General features: G+C 45.0%; 1 protein-coding gene across 3 annotated transcripts in view; it reads right to left on the bottom strand.

Annotated features, from left to right (window-relative positions):
- Positions 1 to 22: 22 nt before the first annotated feature.
- KALRN (kalirin RhoGEF kinase) overlaps positions 23 to 21,738 on the bottom strand; it is a 473,232-nt gene continuing 451,516 nt past the window's right edge. For all 3 annotated transcript variants that reach the window (XM_066190284.1, XM_066190280.1, XM_066190281.1), the window contains 9 exons: positions 16,874 to 16,901; positions 16,259 to 16,430; positions 14,000 to 14,121; positions 12,769 to 12,900; positions 11,103 to 11,267; positions 10,154 to 10,232; positions 8,809 to 9,009; positions 7,778 to 7,916; positions 23 to 5,512 (listed from right to left, as the gene is read on the bottom strand). In XM_066190284.1, the coding sequence (XP_066046381.1) occupies positions 4,967 to 5,512; positions 7,778 to 7,916; positions 8,809 to 9,009; positions 10,154 to 10,232; positions 11,103 to 11,267; positions 12,769 to 12,900; positions 14,000 to 14,121; positions 16,259 to 16,430; positions 16,874 to 16,901 (1,584 nt within the window). In that variant the 3' untranslated portion in view covers positions 23 to 4,966. The remainder of the gene's footprint in view (positions 5,513 to 7,777; positions 7,917 to 8,808; positions 9,010 to 10,153; positions 10,233 to 11,102; positions 11,268 to 12,768; positions 12,901 to 13,999; positions 14,122 to 16,258; positions 16,431 to 16,873; positions 16,902 to 21,738) is intronic.

Here is a 21,738-nt window from a genome sequence, read left to right as displayed (position 1 = left end):
AAAAAAGCCCAGAAACGGAGTCTTTAGTATACTCTATTTATGGGAATGCAAGGACAGGAGATGTACAGGTCGAAGCTACATCTGTAGATGATCATATATACTGCAGTATAGTAACAACAACATGGGACAGCAAGTAGTCACCTCACAACAGTACACGTGAGTGATTAGACTTACAAAGGAAATATTTACAAACCTGCCTTTACAAACCAACATTGTGTGTATACAAAATGAAATCCGCAATAAAACTGAAGATACATTTAAGGCAGACCAGCAATACACTGAAATAATTAAGGCTGTGGAATTACTTTGCACCTTGAAAATGCTGAGCTGTTAGCAATACTGTTTCTTTTTTCCTCCTTCAGTGGATTGTTGCTAGGATTGAAAAGCATCAACACGTTCCAACTGTTTGCTCTTATCTCGGTGAGTAAGTCTGAGATTGATTTTTTTTTCCACTTGCTATTGCATTTGCTTTCCAAAAGTTAACAGCAAATTGACCTCAGTGGCAGAGCAGTGTTCAACAGTTTGGTAGAAAGAGAAGTAAAAGCACCAGCATCAGAAGTTGGACATGAAGGTGAAATATGGCTTGAGTAGAGAAGATGTTTGTTGGTTTTTCACTAGCTCCGTAACAAAGACTACAGTTACAGCAAACATTCAGCATCCTGACGCTATGGAAACACTCAGCACGATACAGATCCCAGAACGAGAGTACATCACTTGATGGCAGTGTGCAGTCAGCCTAGTAAAATGGGATTTGATTTTGTTTCCTTGGGAAAGCACCATTTTCTGATGGGACATGAGTGAATGGGCTCGAAAAGAAACCCAAGCCCTGTGTTAGAGGAGAATCCACCTCTGCTGTGAAAGGAGCAAGAACAAAAAAAGGTGAGTCCCTGTGCATGTAAATTTCCTGTTAGACCTTTATGTGCACAGAGGAGCCTTTAAGTCTGTCTCTGAAGTTTATCTTATCCTAAGTTACTTGACACAGTCCCCTCATTACAAGGGCATTAAAATAGGGTTATATATAGTCAGGTTACTGCATTCAGCCTGTGTGCACAGTATTTGTAGAAAAGGCCTAATAGCATTGTCAGAAATGCTAATGAACTCCACTGAAGCCACAGCCTCGGGGTCAGTTGAGGGCACAGACTTTGTCTCAGCATTAACTTAGAAGTAAAAAGAGACATGTTACTGAAAAAACCCAATCCATAGTCTTTTAAAAAGAAAGGGCAGTAATACTGAATGAAACTTGTTGGTATCACTGAGAAGAGAGAGACATGTTATAAATTTTAAAGCCTGGATTGCTTTAAGGTACTCAAGTCTACAACCCTGGACTGGCTGTGTGTGACCCCTGTAGTACCATGCACAGCGGGCTTGGCAGGTTGGGGGTAGGTGGGGCCTCCCACAGGGCAGCAGGTGCCCCCAACACCTGATGGGTGGCCAGCAGAATTCCTGCCCTGGCCTGGCTGCTGCAAGTGGAGCAGAGAGAGAGGTGAGTTAATTTCTCATTGCGCATTCATTAAATGAAGCCATCTTAAATAAGGAGCCCCCTGTGTCACTGTGTCCTCTGGACTCTGTGTCACCAGCACCTTTGCTGCTGCCCTCCTCTCACCCAGCACCTGTGACACTGTGAGCCACATTTTGCTGTGAGAGCAGGGTAAGGGCACTGTGGAGACGTCTGATGGCGGTGGCTGTGTGCACAGTGCCCCTCCACGCAGAGCTTGTGGCGCCCTGCTGTCAGTATTCCTGTTGGTCGTCCCCGATGGTTGGAAGCTGCTGGAAAAGCTAAAGGGTGCAGCTACCACCACACCTTCAAACCATTTTGGGGACACCCTGAGTAGTACACAGCTGCAGGTAGAATCAGATATTCTCTGGGGAGCTTCGCTGAGAAGCTATGTTTGTTACAGACAATATTTCATGCACCAAAAATCCAGTCACTGGGGTTGCCTGAGGTGCTTCTCACCCAGCGGGTGCACTCCAGGCCTACTTACTGAGCTTCTGTAATCTCTTTATAATGGAGTTACAGTTTTCAAGAGAGTTACAGGACCTGTTGTATCTGCAGAGGCACCACAGGTTGGCTTAAAAAGACTTTGAAAGAGCAAAGTGAGGATACTTCCTCTGCATTTATCGTATGGCAGCATTGCCTGTCAATTTTATGTTATTCAGGCAAAAGCAAGAACGGTTGATAATCACAAATGTCATATGGAAGTTCTAACTGGTTCAAGTATTCCTGAATGGGCTGTAAGAAGAATGGTGTCCAGAAAGAGGTGTTTTAACATGAATATGGAAAAAAAGCAAAACTACAAAAGAAAGTAACCCCAGAATATTCAACATCTTCAGAGTTCAGCACCTCCAGCTCTCTCAACAAGGAGTCTTTTTTGAATCTGAGAACCAGTACCTAATCATATATACTCTCTCTTTCAGCCTTTTGGGTTTTCTTTTCTGTTATTTGATAGCAATAAGAGGCTTAAATATAACCTTAAACAGTCCAGCTTTTTCTCCCTGTGCATCCAAAGTCTCTGCTGTTGTAGTTTGACATAAGAATGCAGGATGTAGGAAAACAAAATGCTAAATAACTCCAAATTTCATGTGATACATGAGAGTTTGTTTGTATTAATGCCAAGCAGAAAGCCTGTGGCTTAAATTGTACCCCTGGGCCTAATAAAAGCTGTGGGTTTTGCAGACCACACTTCCGTGAATGTTTTTTTAAGGGCAGCACAATCACAGCACAAAGAGCCCGCTTTGACAAATAGGAAGAATTACAGACAGTCCTGTAGTGAGAAAGTACCTGAGGCTGGTGGTAATTAGAGACCCCCCTTGGCTGCTGTCTGTATTCAGTTGCTAAGAAATTGCATACTTTACACTGTTGCTCCGGATGAGAGTCTGGTCTATCTAAGAGGTGCTGCTGGATGGCTTAGAAAATCAGCTGCTACTCTGGAGAGGAACAGAGATAGGTTCTAGATGATTCAAAAAGCTGAACCTTCTGTGAACACTTGTCTCTTTCAAACCTTTCCACACTCCCTCCTTGTATTACATCTCTCACAGAACCACTTCTGACTCTGCTGAGGCACCTGGGCTCACCCTTCTGCCTGTGGCTTCCCGATCTCAAGGGCTGTTCTTTGTTGCACAGTGCTGAGCGCTGTGGGCTTTTGCTGTGCCTCTTCTCCACTAACAAAATACTGACCACTCTGGTGTAGTGACAGAGCAAGCACAAAGAGAAGGGCCAGGTCTCCTCCCTGCTGTGAGAGAGAGCTTGGGGGTGGATCAAAGAAGGGCTATCAGAGCCCTGAGAATTTAACAGTACTTGCAGGGTTTCTCCACCACCCACTGGCAGAGACAGCGCTTGCTCCTGCAGGCTCACAGTGCAGTTACTCAGATGGTAAATGAGATTTGACTCTCTCCCTTTACAAGAGAGTCTGTATGAACACACGTGGTCAGATCAAGCCCTTTTCCTTAGGAAAACCTTTGGTAACAACTGCCATTTCCCATTACAGGCACACAAATGGTACTCAGCACCGAGACAAAGTCCCCACATGCCAGGTGAAAAAAGTCTCTTTGATCGTAACCCCTCAAGGCTGTAGAGCTTTGTGGTGTGGCAGTAGGATGGGGGAGCCCCAGCTGGTTTCCCCTTCCAGTCCCATTTCTGGAAAGGAAGATTTGGCCAACCTACAAACTGCTGATTTGTCACTGCAGACTGCCTATGTTGGTTATAACTAAGGCTGGCTCCATCACTGTAACATCAATATGATGATGTTGCAACTTGGCTTGCAAGAGAGAAATGTTTTAATTGTGAATATTATTTTTTTATTACAAATTAGGCTTTGGACATAAAAAAATCCTCATGAATGCTTTGGTTATGAGGACCTAATGGTGGCTGAGAGATATTTACAAGTTTGGAAATGGAACAAATGACATACTTTAAACACTGAAAACTATTTTCAAGCTGTAAGCACAAGAATGAACTCACCACTCCTACTGCACTCTGAAAAGTTTAGATGGACTTTGGGCCAAGCAATTCTGAAGCTAGAAATGGAACAGGATCCTTTATATTTATATATATTTATATCTATGATACAATATATGTATACTGAAAACCTGTGATAGAAAAAATTGTCTTCATCACCATCGTCATCTAGTTTACAGATACTGCAAAAATTGGACTCTGCCTTTTCTCAATGCACAGGTTTTGCAAAAGATTTCTGTACAATGTGTATAAAACGCTTTTAAAAAACCCACTACAGTCCCATTGTGCTTAATCAGAACCAGCTGTATGCTCCAATGAATTCATTGCCTTAATCGTAGCTCCGAAAGGTGCTGCACGTTGACTTTACACAGCAGAAAGCTCAAGGAGGGGCTTAATGGAGGATTTGGGTCTGAGCACTGCCACGCAACACGGGTGTACCTAAGCCACGCCACTGCGGGAGCTGATCCAGCAGTGACTGGAGCCTGATCTTGCATGTCCTATGCAGGCAAAGTCCCCACTGAGATCATGGCAGACCTGGGCATATGGGGCATGAGAAATCTGACTGATAACCTGGAGCAGGCTTGCAATGATTTCAGCAAAAACTGACTGGTCCAGTTCTGCAGTACATGCTAAGGTCAGCCTGGTCTCACTTCCCCCCCACTATCCTACTCCTATTCTTTTGTACATTTTGAATTCAGTTCAGCACGATCAAGAGGATTTCTTATAAGGCTGCCTCACAAAGATTAAGGCAACTGCAATTTTGGCTCTCGTTCCCAGTTGGTGTTTGCTTCCTGCAGTCCTTTTTTGGCGGTGGATGTGACAATACCACGGGCCCCGAGAGAGGGAGCGTGTCCCCGCTGCTGTCACCCCCTTTGCCTCGGTCCGACTGCCACGTCTGCAGCGGCTCCCACCCTGCAGCTGTGGAATGCAAACACGGAACATGGGATATGTACATGCGGGTCCGCGTGCTCCCGGCGGCGCTCCCGGCTCGGGATCCCAGGGATGGGGGCACTACGTGCCCGGGTTCATCCTGCTCAACAGGAAGCTCTTGACGCTGGGCACCGGGTGCACGTCGTACTGGTGCCTGCGGCGCTCGATGAAGGATGCCAGGCGGGAGGTATCCAGCGGGATCTTGGAATAGCTGCCGCTGTGCGGTTGCAGCCACGGATGCTGTAAACAAGTGGCTGCTGTCGGCCTTCTCCTGAAGTCTTCCTGGAGGATAACGTTGATGAAATCCCTGGCGGCGTGACTCACATCGGAGAAGTACTCGTGCGGGAAGCTGAAATCCACTCTGCACACATTGATACAAGTCTCCTCTTTGCTTTCATCCAGGAACGGAGAGACACCACTTAACATGACGTAGGTGAGGACCCCGATGCTCCAGATATCCGTGCTCAGGGATACAGGAAGGCCTTGGATAACTTCAGGGGCTGCGAACTCCGGGTTTCCAAGGAGGTGATGGACGTGGTAATGACCAGTGATCTGGACTGCATCTTCCAAATCAATGATCTTGACACGAGGCACTGGGATCCTTAAATCAATGAGCAGATTTTCTGGCTGTTGAAAAGAATGATATAAACTTAATTGTAACTATATTTTCGCAAATAAAATATGTAGGATTAATTTAAACCTTATAGCCAATCAAAAACTTGCATTTGATCAGATGTGCAAGGGAGAGATCAGGAGAGTGAATGATAAGGAACCAGCAGAGCTGCTGTTTCCTCTAAATTCAGATCAAGGCTGCAGTCACAATGACAAGATTCCCTTTTGCACTAGGGCAACTCACTGGGATTTTGCACTTTGTCCTAAATACTTACAGTTTATTTTCCCAAACTAATCTCTACAGATTAGGAGCACTGACAGATTTTTAAATTTTAATAAGACTTATGTATATCTGATCAGTTTATTTAGATTCCATTTGTTCAGATGACAGCTGGCTAAGTAAGTGTGCATAACTTGCAGCAGAAATGTTCTTCATGAAGTAAATGTTCAGTTTTGCCCCCACTACCCTGGGAGGGACTTGTGTGTGCCATTACTGCTGGTGTCAATTGACACGGAGCTGCCAGTGTTCCCCACACACACCAGGACACTGTCATGCTCTCCAAGCCAGCATGCAACTACATTTCATCCCAGCTGGTTTTCTGTCTGTTTTAGCAGCTCTCAGTATTTAAGGTCTCTCTCAGTGAGAGACATTGAGCACTGCCTATACACTCTGTTCTGGGGACTTAACATGGATTATCATTCCTTCATTGGCTCTGAGATGAGTTCTGAATTTACTTTTTGCATCCTTTGAGATCTTTTTTTCTTTCCCTTATCCTCATGCATATTTTATTGCTGCCTCATGGCATATACATATATACATATACATATATACATACATACATACATACACATATATGCATATATATGTGTATATATATATATATATATATATATATATATATACACACACACGCATATATATATGTGTGTATGTATGTGTGTAAAGCAAAGTTAGCTACATGGCTGTTCCAGCCTCCCCACTTGCTCTTCTCTTGTGCAGTCTCTATTGACAAAATCAACACATCCTTGAGCAGGATCCTGGGACAGCACAATCCATGGATAGCTCTGCTGTCACTGCCAGTGTATCTCCTGCTTCCCACTTAGCAACAGAAGGTGTTTTATTTAGCATCCCTCATTCAGGGAAACTGCAAATAGGTCACAGAAAATTAGCTTCCCACCTAGTTTCTGGGCAGTATCTTATGATCAAACAGAGAATTCATTGCAGTTTCTTACCTCCAAGTCATGCCTACTTTTTGACAGGTCATATAAATAGAACAAAAAATACAAACAATTGCATAGAAAGAAACCAGGATGATTTAGCCTTTTGTGTCTAATTCTCATATAAGGCCCTGTGCAAATGGAATTCTTTTGTAGGGGTAGAGCTAGCAGAAGAATGAAAGTATCACTTCATCTGACATGCCTGGGGCTTGGAGGGATGAAAATAAATCTCCCTGAAGCTGGATTGTCCACTATATAAGCTAAATTTATCCCTCATTCCCCATTTTTAATTGCCATTTAAATCTGCAAAGTGTTACAGATTATCTGATATCCCTGGTAACCAGAAACAATGTTGCAGATCACAAAACTTGAAACACTTGATCACAACTTCAATGGCTAATTCTCTGTCATCCAAGATAACTGGGATGCTGGGGAGGACAGGAGTACAATGCCAAATCCAGGACAGTACAGTGCCTCCTGCCATGTGTGCTCACAAAAGCAGGTACGAGCTGTGCTAGTCTGAGCGTGACGTTCAAGAATACCCCAATTTCTTCTCCACAGTGCAACTTGTCCTTTGTTCTTCCCCTGAACCCTTCCCTGGGGGTATTTCCCACCCAGTTCCCCTCTCAGGCTCTGCAGCACTATGTGCTGCTTTTCTTTTCCTTTGCCCCTGCCAGCCTGGCACAAGCCAGCTCTGCTCTGGAAGGTTGGTGGCTGAGTTGGCACAGTGTGAGTCCAAACCATACTCCATAGAATTATTCATAGTTTCCTTCAAACACGTGCTAGTGACATCTCATTCTTGTGTCTCCGACGTCCTCGTTCTCTTTCATTAAATTCAAAAAGCCATTGGGAATAAACCAGGGAATTAATAGAAAAGGTGCATTTCTTGTCTGAAGGCAAAGACCTGGTGCTGCAGGTCAGTAACTCCTTTCTCTGATCAACAGCTCATCCATTTAGTGAGCATCTCCCTGGGGTACAGGCTGCACCTCTTCCCTGTCTGCACAGCTGGGAACTCTCTGTTCCAGGGCACGGAACAGCAGCATCGTTCTCATTTGTTCCTACCTTTATGTCCAAGTGAGCCACTCTGCAGTTGTGGAGGTACTGCAAGGCTTCCATTGTGTCTCTTATATAGAACGCCACCTTTTCCTCCATGAGTTCATCATGGTTCATCAGATAATCTAAGAGACGACCGTCATCCATCCTACAAACAAACCAAACCCTGTGCATGAAACATCACATGGCATCGCTAGGAACAGTTAACATCTGAAAACAAAACTGCAACGGAAACTTCGTGACCTAAAAAAGGGAGGAAAATAAAATGCAAGATCTGACGAGTATTTAATGATATCTCAAGATACTGCAGGCCATGGAAGTGGTAGAATGATTAATCCGCAATTGTTATCTCCAGTCCTTGACAAATTTAGCAACAGTCTTAAAGTAAACTCATTTGCTTAAGGATGGATTCAATAGACAGAGACAATCCCTTTGGAAACAGAACTTCTTAATTATTTGGATTCATCTATTTATTTATAGAGCTGGTTGCATAATGCAGAAAAAAAATCATTGACATTTTCAGCTGGTTATATTTTCTGTGGGAAAACTAACCCAATAAAAGTTTTCCACCTAGTTGATTTATCTGTATAAACAAACAATGAAATAGCCCAAATATACTTCGTTGGATATACCATAACAAAGCATTTTGGAGTTTGGTTGCTGTTTCTTCTTATGGGACAAGCATGGTTTCTACAGAGATCTTTTCACCAAAAAGCATTAGAATGATGAAGGCTTCAATCTAGCTGAAACACTTTTACTCAAATGTAAAAAGTGGACAAAACTGCCCAAGTAGGTCTGATGTTTTTCAATGGCACAAATTACCCAAGCTTCATCTAAGTAGGAAGCAGTTTTATTTCTCCCTCTTAATCTTACTTACTGTAAAGAAAAGGCAGTGGAAACTCTGCAGAAAATTGCTATTTAATTTGACATCTCAATCAATAAAATCTTTGCCCTGCTGAACTCAGGGCGATCTTTATGCTTGGCTTTAACAGGGCTGTGATTCCTACCCCGACACCTGAATCCAAGCTCCACATACTTACAGCTCCAAAACTAAGATGTAAGAGGTCGGAGACTCATAGGTATCATGGATAGTGATGTACTGAGGATGCTGTAAGTGTTGTAATAAAGCTGCTTCATGTGCTGCCTGCTCTTTCTTTTTCATTTTTTTACTAATGAATTTTACAGCAACATCTTTCCGGGTGGCTTTGTGGACACATTTCTTTACTATGGAGAATCGACCCCTGAAATTATAAAGAAAACAGAATAATGAGGTGAATAAATGAATAAATTATGCCTGGTTTTTAGTGCAGTAACAGAGTGATTTTTGAAGATTTTTTTGATTCATCATATTAATATTTCACAAGGCATCAGATTTAACAAGTTGTTCATAACCTTTTCCAACAAAGGCCCTCCATCTCTTACCCTGGGTGCAGAGATTCTTTGGGGATTAGCAAACACTGAGAGCAAATGGTGTCACTTTGCTTTGTGCAGCCATACTGATACCCTCTAACAACCTCCCCTGGGTTCAATTTGCTGCCACTTTTACAGATTCTATCTCCTTTTATTTTAGCTGTGGGTCTCCCTTCTCCAGCTGCTTTACTAAAGAGACCAAACTTTCTCAAACAACTAAAATAAAAGCCTTGTTAAATAATCACTGGCCTACCTTTTTTTTTTTTTTTTTTTTCCCAGATGCACAGTAAGAAATTAAGAAAAAAGCTGTCAGGAAAGCATTTAGGAAGCTCATACAGACCATAGTACCATTCCTGAAAGTAAAACTACCCAGTGAAACCGTCTGCTGAACTTGAGCTCTTTGTAATATATCCCTGTTTTCTACATAACCAGAGGGACTCCTGTCCTTTCAGCCCCAGAATTGTCTCTGACATCTGAGCTGAAGAAATTGCATTAACCTGAATTATTTGCATGCCCCTTCTCTGTTATCTGTGGAGAGCACCAAGTGCTGACAACATGTACTGCTCCTATTTAGGCTCTGTTCACCTCACCCTCCCAATCAGCCAAGATAAGTCAGTCACATGCCCAAGTGTTTTGGCAAACCCAGTCTTTGAGGTTAAGCTTATCCAGAACCAGTAAATTGTCATGACTTCAAAACAGAACCCCAAATCAGAGATGAAAGATATCAACTGCCAGAGATTTGGTTGCCTAATTGCTCACCAGTTTGCCAATCTGCAATTCTCAAATCAGAATTTATCTTGTAAAACAGAATTTAGTCAGTATTTTCATCAGTATCTGATCTGATATGCAATGCTCTTTGAAAGAATCAGCAGTTTTCAGGCTAACTACAAAAGTATCCTAAACTCCCCACCAAGGAAAAAGCTTCAAGCCATTGTTTGAGTGTTTTATTGCAGTGATAAGCAGGGTTAATATTACCTCCCAATCTCATGCAGCTCTGCATAGGCAAGGTCAAAGTTTTCCTTCCATGAAATAGTGGCACCATCGGCAGCAGAGTCTTTGAGAGAACAAAGAACATTCAAGAAAGTATAAAGACAGTTTGCTGTGGACTATAAACAGCGTATTTGAAAATTATGCGAGACTTCATTATTAAGACAGGAAACATTATCACTAGAAGTCCAGTTTCATACTGCTCAGGCACAGCTCCAGTGTGTTGGACCACTAAATGCCAGAGCTCCCCAGGGAAGGGTAGGGATAAGGGGGACTCAAATATGTCCTTGCAATTTTGGGCTGAAAAGGGCCATAGAGACAGGGGTAGAGCTCTGCTGTGTGAGCTCTTGCTCAATCTAGCACCGGCTGTCCAAGCCAGTCACAGACCTACTTACACACCAGGGCTGCTAAAACACGGGGAAAAGTGGGATCTGCTCAATCACTTGAGAATGAGCTGTGCCCCAAATTCCTGCAGCACTGAGTGCTTGGGAATTGCCTCCATCGCAGCATTCCATTCCACCTGCATTGCTCAAGGAGGGATATTTTGCAAGTGGAATTGCAGCCCCCAGCTGGGCTGCCCAGCAGAAGCTGCAGGTGCTGCTGGCATTGCTGGAAAGGCAGGGTGGACACCAGCCAGGACATGGAGCCCTTTGAGCAGAGATAAATACAAGAAATGGTCTTGGGATAGAAAACAGGGGGACCTGCTTGGAATCTGCAATAACCTCTGTGGCAGAGGCAGGCTCTGAGCCTGGATGGAGGTGAAAACTCAAAAATCCTTTCTGGGGCCAGGAGCTGGCTCTGAGCATCTCCCAGGCTTTTTCTTGTACCCCTAGCTGGTCCAGGATCCCTGTTTTTATCAGGACCCATCAAGACTAACCATGCAGAGCACAGGTGATTCCTGTGTGTGCAGCAGTCCCTCCCTGCAGCGCCCACTCACCGTACTCCGGGAGCCTCACGAACTCGGACGGGTCGCTGGGCAAGCTGATCCCCCAGGGATTGCTGGCACTCACTCGGAACTGGTACTGGCAGCCTGGGGACAGGTCCTCAATGACAAGGTACGTGTCCAAAGTTGAGGCTACTGACTGCTGCCAGACCTGCGAGCCTGTTGGACAGAGGGAGAGAAGGGGAGCTGAGGAAAACACTTGCTGTGTGAGCTCAGGGCTGAGGCGTTCTCTGCCCAGGTTAGGTAATACCCTGGGAGGGTAAAATCTACAGGGTTTTTAAGAGGCAATGCTACAGCTGACTGTTAAATCCGAAATGGATCACAGGAAGCTATTTTGTGTTGCAGCCACCTTCCCACCTGGCTAAATGGGAAAAGAAGGAAATGCCCCTCAGTTGATTGATAACGACAGAAGAAGCTCAGCACAGGGACAAGCTGATTTCTCCAGCACTGTGACTATGGCTGTGCACTACAAGTGATGTCTCGGGGCAGTGTGATAAGACAGAGTGCAGGGCTGATCTGGTGACAGTTCTGCTATGACAGGAACAGTAGCAGAAATACTGCAAAAAACCCCAAAACCATGGGCAAGGGAGATGAAGCTGAGACAGGGTGTCAGTGCAATCCAAATGCTTTTGCAGATGAAGATGTGGTGGCTACAGTGGAAGCTGCAGGAGGAGAACCAGCTTTCTGACGCTTAACACAGGCAGCTGGCAGATGAGCAGAATTGCAGCAAAGAAATGTGTGACTCAGTCACGTGTTTCTGCTCCTGTCAAACCCAGCCACTGCCTAACCTGTGGCAACCAAAGGAGCAATACTTACTCATCTGTACACGGTCAGAGAACAGAAAAGGACCCCTGGAACACAGAGCCCTGTCACAGATGGAGATTTCTTCAAGAATACATAAAATTTTATCTTATTTTAGTAAGTTCAGGGCCTTTTACCTTTACGTTATTTACCATGACCAATTTATTTTTGTGTCCTGTGGACGAATTCTGATTGCAAGGTTTCACAAGGTTATGGTTGGTTTTACAAGGGTCAGTTTTACCTTTGAAGTGGGAGGAATACTGAAAACACTGCTGGGGTTTTTTTGATGTTTGTTTTGGGGGCTGTTCTTAAAAAAGGAGTTTTTATTCTTTTACAAAAATGCCGGTCACGCTGATGGCACACTGAGGGTCAAGCGAAAATATTCACTAGGAGAAGGCATTAATATGATGGAGTGATTAGGTCTGCCACACTTACTAAAATGGGGAAGAATTTTTTGAAGGGTGAAGGGGGAAAAAAACAGAGCTGAGCTTGAAAAGTATGCAGGGATCTGCAACTTCATCCAGATAAAAAAATATATTGAGGCTGATTTGGTTTTGCATTTCTAGGAAGCACCCACCAGAAAGGATGGTGGTAAAATGCAAATGATAAAAAGATGCTGGATATGTTTTAGCTTAGCACACTTTATTTGTTTTAAGTGACCAGAGAAAACAGAAAGGTCTGTAATATATGAGAGGCTGGACTGGATGATAGAAGGGCTTCTTTCTGCCTTAGACTTTGAGATCTGAAAGCTACAATTAGTGGCATGCCAGTGGTGACAAGAATGCTTTTGGGACCTGTTGTTTCATAAAGGAAACTTACCTTGTTCTGTCAGCCAGCAGGCACAGCTCACACCACTTACCTTCTTCTCTGTACTCCACAGTGTAGCCTGAAATGGTGCAATTGCCTGTACTGGTTGGGGGTAGCCAGCGTAGGATCACAGAGGTGCAGCTTCTCTCCTGAGCAATGGGGCGGTTTGGGGCAGCTGGCACACCTTGGGAAGAGGAAACAATGCCAAATCCAGCATCACATCAATAAGTGCTAGTGCTTTGTTCAGAAGATCAGGTGTATCAGGTACATCAGGTCACTACAGGACAGCTGCACCTTGTAGAGGGGTTTAACTAAAGCAGCAGGAGGAGTCAGTTACCAGTGAATGCCCAAAAATGACACAAGCAAGGCATTCAGAATTCTTCTCTGTGTAGGGTGCTTTGTGTGCTTGGGAGCAGATTGACAAGTGACCAGTAATCCTTCTGGCTTTGCTTAGGGCTCCCTTCAGCATGGGAGTAGTTAGTTCAGCTACTGACTCCCTTGAATAAATTGGGAAAATTGGATCTCTAGGGTGGTCTGTGAGACCAAACAAATCAACTTTTAAATGCTTGTGATATTGCTGCACCTGTAACTCTCCAGTCGGACATTCATCTCTGGACCATTCCCTTCAACACAGCTGGCACCTCATCTCTTGTGCTAACAAATCCCTTCTCAGAGTGGGAGGCAATGAGCATAAACTCATTATTCCATATTCATTCCCGTTAGATGGGTCACTAGTAACAGTGCTGAGAATTCAGGCTTAGAGACAGGTCAACAAGTTGAATCCCCAAAAAACAGTTTCACCCAGGCTAAATCTTACTCTCACTTCTGTCCCCTAAAGAGAAGAGGAGGCAGAAAATCAGTGTCACTGGATCCCAGTTCTCCCACTCCAGGCAGATTCTGAAGCCCAGAAATTCCTGCAGCCAGCTGGGGCATCATTCCCCCAGGGACTCAGCTGCCCGAGGGAGCTGAGTTTCCTCTGGCTGACCTTACTGAGCTCCTAGGAAGCAGCACTAGGAGCAGGATGCAGGAGCTGAACCAGTGCCACTGCATTTTCATTTCCCAAATGTAATGTTTATGGTCAGACAACTTAATCAAGCACAAGGAGTAGGGAAAGCCTTCAGCCATCAGTGGGAATTGTGGCTGAGGAATGGTTGTACAACATCTCAATTCACCTGGCACAGCTCCACATCTGGCTGCCTCTGCATGGGCTGTTTCTGTGTGCTCCCAGCCCCCAAGGGACCACACAGAGGAAAAATCCAGTGTGTTAAGGTCAGATGTGCTACCTTGGACTTTGATAGTTGCAGAGGTCGATGCGGTCCCATGTTCATTGGTTGCCACACAGGTGTAGATGCCGCTGTCCTGAGGCATCAGGTTGCAGATCTTCAAGGTGAGCTCTCCTGAGTCACTGTGGATGCAGGAAGCCCAGGTTATAAAACACTGCTTCACTTGCTAATGGTTTTTATATAGTTCCTGTCCTGCCTCATTGCAAACACACACATACACAAGTCCTGTTAACTCATTTGAAGGAATATCCCTCCAGCAATTTAGTGCCCAAGTACAACCCCTTCATATGTCAGGGCCTGGCTGGTAATGAAACCTTTGAGCAAACCTTTGGTCCAAATTGCCTGCCAGGCAAATCCTTATGTCTGCTGTTGTCTAGGAAGAGATGTGAAGGATCACTCAAGCAGCAAGCAGTCCAGGATCCAGGAGCTGAACATTGCCTGTGCCTGTCCAGAGCTGAATGCTTAGACTTGATATATCTGGAAAGATTTACCCATGAAGATCTTTCCTATCATGGGAGATGGTAAGCTGCTGTGTCTCTGCAGTGAAGTCCAACACACACCAGACAAACTGGGCTTCCAGAGATGCAGGAAGCAGTCACACAGCACAGGGTGACATTTCCAGGGAGCTTCAGACTCCTGGAGCATGTGCCATTAATCTGACACTGCTGCCAGGGCTCCAGTTGGAAGACTGAACATCTTGTAACAGCCAGGGATAAAGAGCACACCAATGAGTTTGTGAGACACACTCAGTCTTTGGGCCAATCTGAGAAAATAAACAGCTCTGTGCAGTCTCATGAATTTATAGCAGGTCTGTTCATAGTCACTGCTGTTTGCACACTTCAGTCTCCAACATGCAATTTGAGGGAGCTGGCCTGAATTAAAGGATTTTGCTTGTGTAACTGTCTTAGCTGTACTGGAGACCCAGCTTAGAGCCAACAATAAGTTCCCTTGATGGCAAAAGTAGGCTAGTTCTTGAATGCTTAATCTGTCAGGTACTGCAGAAGGACATAGTTGCTGGGATAACAGTCTGGACTCTGCAGCTTTTGGCGGTCTGACTGCACTGGTTTAAAACAGGACAGAAATATCCCCTCTCCCTGAAATCCACACACTCGTGCCAGCAAGATTTGTGAGAGCCACTGATCCGCTGGGCCTCTGCTTGGCAGGCAGTGTCTTCACTGGAAAGATTATTTGAGTAACAAGACAATACAAGTGCTGATAGTGCACAGGGAGCCAACAGGAAGAGGACTGTGATGAAAACCAGAACCCTGTATGGAAATATCTCCCCATCCCAAGCTCAGACAGAGGCTGAAGATAAGGCACTAGGAGATCTACTGAGCAATAGCTTAAGACCATTTTGGATGCTCTGGGGCAGCTGCACAAGCCAATGGTCTCTGAAAGAAGCTCTTGATCAGATGTAAGGGTTTTTTTATTGAATATGTAAAATCCCTTCTCTCTTACTGTTCTTTTTTCACTTTCAGTGACTTTGTAGTCCCTGGATTGATTTCAGCCTGAGCCAGAAGTGCTGAAAAGTTCAAATGAAAGATTGCCTCCTGGAGATTTCCACTGCAGTTTGGCCCAAATTGCTTATATAAGCTGCAGATGAGCATCCAGCAGCAGGCTGTTACCTGACCTGAATTCAACTCCAGATCTTTTTGAATATTCCCAGTGCTTGTTGTAAAGATAGTTTTTCTCTCTGCTAGCCAAGCCAAGAACATTATGACAAGCATCTTTCTGTCCAAGCACAGCCAGATGTAGCCTTCCCAGGAGCACATGTGGGCTTTTTTAGGAACAGCTGAGGAAAGGCTCAGGAAAACTTCAACCCCACCACTGCCAATAAGATCAGAAAACGCTCAGCGGTAGAGGTATTGCAAGCTGGTGAGGGCTTGCTCTTGCTCCCAAGGGAGATCAAGGCATCAAACTAAGGCAGAGAAGCCCCAGCAGAGGCAATACTAGCCAAAATTGCAGGTTTTAAACGTTTTGGCTTCTGGCTTGCAGCTGGCTCAGGAGGTCAATGGGAGCAAGCTCATGTCTGCCAGCAGCACTTTGTGGATATACCTGACATCAGCTTGGGAAACAAAGCTACCCCAGCCCCAAAGTCTGACCCTTTCCAGCCAATGTTTGCCACACTGATGTGCTGACGTGCCATACCAGACCTAATTAACTGCATCCTGATGAGTCTTGTAGCCAGGCTGGTGCCATATTTGAGGGTAACATGACCATCAGGACCACCTATGTTGGGATCCACAGGCAGGACCTTACCAGGATGACACCGTGTAAGTGGCTGTGCTGTTGTCACTGTCAAGAATGTTTTGGTCTGGTCCTTTCCAGGTTATAGTTGGTTTGGGTCGCCCACAGACTTTGCACTGCAACATCACTGTGTCCCCAAGCAGGCAGGTGATGTCCACTAATGGCACAAGAAACTCTGGAGCCACTGTAAAAAAACCATGGGGACACACACACAACACCTCTTTTAATCTTCAGGTGAGGATGCCTAGAGTCACACAAGGCTAGAGAATACATTATAGGATGAGCTATGGGATCTGGGTCCCAAACAGCTGGGAGTCCTGGGATTATGTCATTGGAACTGCCCTCCAGTAAAAGCCAGCTGTCTGCAGCTCAGAGAAGGAGGTAGAGGGGAGCATCCATACTCCAGCTCTATCCTCTGGCAGGTGGATGAGGTTTTGAGAGGGCAGGTTTGGGGGGTTCAACCCGGCCTGTGGCCCCAGGCTGTCTGAGCTGAGCAGCCAGCAAAAAGCCTACTTTGTCTGGGGACTGAGCAGCAGAGAGCTGCCTTTGCTGCAAATGCTGGTAGGTGCAGAGCATGCTGTGGCACCAGAGTAAATCACAACTGCAGCACAGCTGTCCTTAACTCACCTTCTTGGATGAAATTGGGGTTGATTATCTGAAAAATACAAAGAGATACAAGCATTTATTTCCTAGACAGTGACAAAGAGACATCTGTTTTCACAAGGCACCCTGGTGACTCTGAGCAGAACTGCAGAACTGCTGCAGTGGGAACAAGCACCTTCTAACAACCAGCAGGTGCAGCAAACTCTAGTGACAACACACATGGGAAAGTAAATGAAAACTATGGCTTCTGGAACCCTGATAAAGCATCAAAGGTAACAGGCACAGCACCAAGGCTGAGGAGGGTGGACTTGCTTCCTCTTTGCCTATGTGATAATGATAAAGCCATTAACTCTTCCCAGAGGCGGTTTGTGCATCACCTGTGCCTAGCTCCAGACACGTATCACACAGCACCTGCAGTCACCACACACCTGGGACATGTCACCAGCAGTCTGGCCACTAACCAGGTCTGAGGAAATGTCTTTTAACTTGTGCTCAGCTTCAGGAGAAAAAAGGTAAAGCACTAGACCATAAATACTTCATTTTGCTCCTGCTGAGGATCAGTCCTGCAACAATTCTTGCTCTATTAACATGAGTGAAAATTCACTCATTTCACTGGACTGCTGGAAACTTTCCAGCTTGAATCTACGTTTGTATAACTAGCAGTTATTTTATCTAGCTAGTTAACTAACCAAGTTAGCAAAGGTGGAAAAAGCAAAGACAAAGACACTGAGTTCTTACAGAATCGATCCTAACTGCATTGTGGTGTACAATAGTATAGAGGTTTTAGCCTCATTAACTTTTTTAATAATCTCATAGGGCCTTGTTATTCAAGTTCAATCTGATAATTTCATTTCAAGCACCATAAACACCAGTGTGGTTTATCTCGCCCTAAATATCTTTGTTACTATTTATTTCAGAGCTGTTTTGGAAGAGGCCAGTGAAGCAATGACCTAATTCATGGCTTGCCAAAGCTGATAGGAGGTTTTTGCAGAGGTTCAGAAACCAGGCCACAAAACAGAAGCAATAACTCTTCAAAATAAAGTAGCTACATCTTCAAGATTTATATTTACATTTTGGCTTTATAAATAGTTTTCCAGGGTCGATGGCTCAGGGTGCCATTCAAGGAGGCATTCAGGCACATTCCAGTTAATTTTGGTTTCACAGCCTGCCTTTATAGCCCGACACAAAGCTCTGGTACCAGCACTGAGACCTCAGGGCCTGCTTTCCCCAACCACCTCCACCAAGCCCAAATGAACCAGGCATAACATGGAAAGCACAAAGTCCCTCCGGAGAGTGCAGCTGGGCAGTGCCACCAGCACACAGGCCTGCCAGCCCAGGGGCTATGGGGTCCAGGACCCACATACAGCCCCCTGGACCCTGCAGACAGGAAGAAATTGTGGCACAGTGGGAGTACTGGATAGAAAACATCCTCTGTCCTGTCTGTGCATGAGAGAACAAGAGAGATGGATCTTTGTGATTAAGTTGTATCTCTCACGCAACACAGCAAAAGAAGAAAAAGCTGTTTTGTGGATAACCATTGCTTGCCACTTTCACAGACACCATCTACTTTTCAGCTGAGTAACCCCAGGCATCAGCTCATTTGCACATACATCTTCATTTTTGTGGTGTTTGGCTTAACTGAAATATCCATTCTCTGAAGCTCTCCCCTTCCTTCCCTGCAGCATGCACTAAATTCCCTTATTATTCACTGATCTCCATCCCTGAAGGATTAGAGATCAGGAGAAAGAAACACTCGTTAACACTTTATATTAATTTTATTACTCTAAAGGATTCATTAGAAGATGCAACTACAGTGATGAATGTGATAGATATCCCTATAAATAAATAATTCTACATTTCTAGTGGCTTCCAAGGTACAATAATTTATAATAATTGCCTTACCAATTTTTTTTTTCATTGCCTCACCATGGGAATAGCAGAAAGAAAATTATCACTGCTACATACTATTGGAAGAGTCTGTGGGTAAAATTTACATTTTCTTTCCCAAAACTTGATCTATGAATTAATCGAATGGTACCTAACAACACCCCCACAGTCACATCACAGCTGTAAGCTTAGACAAAAATAAAAGTCTGTCTGGATGAGAACATTTAAGTAGGATTTAATATAGTATCTTGTTAGGGAATGGGATTTCTTCTGCTTTGAAGGAGGGCATCAAATGAAGGGGTGAGAAGGGCAGAAATGGGAAAGGAAAGGTTTGCAGCCAGATCTGCATCCAGGGGCCGGCTCGGTGGTTCACACATCTGCTCCCAAGCCCTGGGGTTCTGCTGCCTCTCCCTGCAGGCTGGCCAGGTTCCTGGGCTGTGGCTGGATGGCAGGAGATGGCAGCCTCCATAGAGTCTTTCTAGATTAAGTGCAAGACCTTTGGAGACAATTTCTTCACTTGCCAAATAGATCTGTAGTCCCTGGGACTGGAGAAGTGCAGTTCTAGAGCGTGTCCTCACTGCCCTCAGAGGATGGGAGCTCATGTACTGCTTCTCCACACAGCCTCGGCTGGTGCCAGGGCTGGATCCCCTTATGGATACACTTGCCCACTCAGTCTGCAGCAGTTTGAATGAGGATCTCACAGCCCAGCCCTCAGCCGAGCACCTGTGGCCGTGGTGGCCGTGAGCAGAGGAAGGTGGCCCAGGGTCTCACGCTGACAAGGGCTACCTGAAGAAATCCCAGCAAACACCTCCTGCACCAGTGTGGCTGCCAGTCTGGCTGTGAGAGGACAAACCCATGGGGATGGAACCACTCAACACAAGAACTTCTCACTTCATCTTCAGTGTCAGGGCACACCATGCAAACACAAACCCTAAGGGGATCAAAATCAGTTTGCAGTGCATGTAAGGAACACAGATGTGCTCTTTTTCCTTGAAACATAATTTTAATTGAGATGAGGTAGATTTGGTTTTTATTGGATGAAATACCCGTTGCATGGCCCAGAGCAGGTGAAAATTTCTCCCCTCTGTGGCCAGGAGAGTTTGTTTCCCATACAGTGACAGCTGAAAATGGAAATCCTATGCAAGGTAACAAAAGGCAGAACATGAAATGGCCTCTGCTCAAGTAATGTGGGGTCTAACACTGATCAGACAAAGCCAGGCAGCTGGAGAGAGGGTGGTGAGATAAAGGAATGGGAGGACAGGTCAGGGCTATTCAATAAAAAGCCAGAAATAGACCTTTCTTCTCCCTCTTCCAGCCTGTGCTGTTTCAGGGTTCAGACCAAGAAAGGCAAATAAGACATATACTTGAATGCCTTTGGGGACCTGCAGGGATCTAAGTGACTTACAGCTAGGTCAATTAAGTGCAACTTAACAGTCAAGCTTTAGAAAAGCAGCATGAGTGCTTCTCCAGAAACTCAATGTTTTGCAGTATTTTTCCTGGTCTGTTAAGTTCATGTTATAAAGATAGAAGGGCATCTGCATCAGTAGCTGCAAAGCCCGTTTGCAAAGTGATTCTATCTGCCCTAATTCTTAGCATAATCTTATCTTTCACTCGTGTACACATGTTGTATCTGGTGGGGAGAGAGATACCATCCTGCCACAACAATGGCTGGTCCCAAAACACTCTGCAAGCACAGCTCAGTTGCCTGAGAGGGTTCTCACTTTGGCCAAGGTTTGTTTCTCCATTGCAGGGTGTCCTTGCCATGCCTACCCCACTTCCTTGGAGGGATTACACCCAGCCCAAACACACCAGTGCACAGAAGGGCCCAGCAGCTGTCCAGATTTTTCCAGTGCCATGTTTCAATCCCATTTTAAGGGAACATATCAAAACCAAGAGTGAGACTATTACTTTTTCCCCTAAGCATAAGAATAGTCTGCAAACCAAGCCCTCTCTAACCAGGTTGGTGCTTCACCTAAACAGCAGAGGGCATGTTTACTCCAAGACAAGCAGCTGAGCATTTTGTAAACATTTCATGGCACCCCTTGGTCACTGAGTTAAAATACAATACTGACACATTTGCTCATACTGGTAGCAGAGGCAGCAGCATATTCCTTGCTACCTCACTCAAAACCAAAAATTATGATTATCTGAAAAAAATGAAATTAATTGGAGAGAAATTAGGTGAACTCTAATTTTTAGGAAAATATGTGCCACCCATCTCTGACTAGGTCAACTTTATTTTGAGACCTTCAGGGTGACATGCTCACAGTGTCATGAGCCTCCCCTCTCCCAAAAAATAAACAAAATACCTAGAGAAATTTCTTATTAAAATGAGCAGATAAGATATCCACAGATGGATAGAGACTACCAAAGGGAAAACAATTTAAAACGGCATCTGATGAAGCATCCCGTGACCTAAGCCTTTGGTCAGGGATGGGGGATGTCTTCTAGCACCAGCATGGATGGGCTCAGCTGCCTATGGACTGATGGGGAAGGCACAAAGGACGCAGTACAGCATCTGTGCAGAGCAGAAGCCCTCTTGCCTCATGTTCTTGCTGCCTGGCCCTAATGGCTAGTGGCTTCCATGGCTGAACCTGTGGGATGTCCCTGGCACTGCGTTGAAGCACCCTACACCTTCCTGCAGATGAAGTAGGTCACTTTTTGCTTTTCCAAAAGCTAATCCACCATGTCTGTGCTGCTGGCTCAGGCTATGTCACACCTGATGAGCCACCTTCCTGGTGTGTCTCAGCAATCCCTGGCCACTCAGGGCAGCAGGACAGTGCTGTTGCCCATGGTGGCTGCCCCAGGGAAACCCAGGGAAATTCCCAGGATTGTATTCATTCACACTGTGGTAACAGGCCAAGAAAGGCTTTCTTACAGCATTGTAAGAAGATTTTGCCAAGAGCGTTTTAGTTCTACTCTGGATGTGGACAACCTCAGGCAGAGGGTGAAGGTGTTTGCATAAAGCACTTGGGAATTCTTGGCCTGAGCTGAGTGATACC

This window comes from Chamaea fasciata, unplaced genomic scaffold (assembly GCF_029207755.1).
Source record: "Chamaea fasciata isolate MVZ Bird 193981 ecotype frontalis unplaced genomic scaffold, bChaFas1.0.hap1 SCAF_8, whole genome shotgun sequence".
Lineage (NCBI taxonomy): Eukaryota > Metazoa > Chordata > Aves > Passeriformes > Sylviidae > Chamaea > Chamaea fasciata.
Note: the sequence above shows the minus strand (reverse complement) of the source record. Positions and strands in the feature narration are given on the sequence as shown.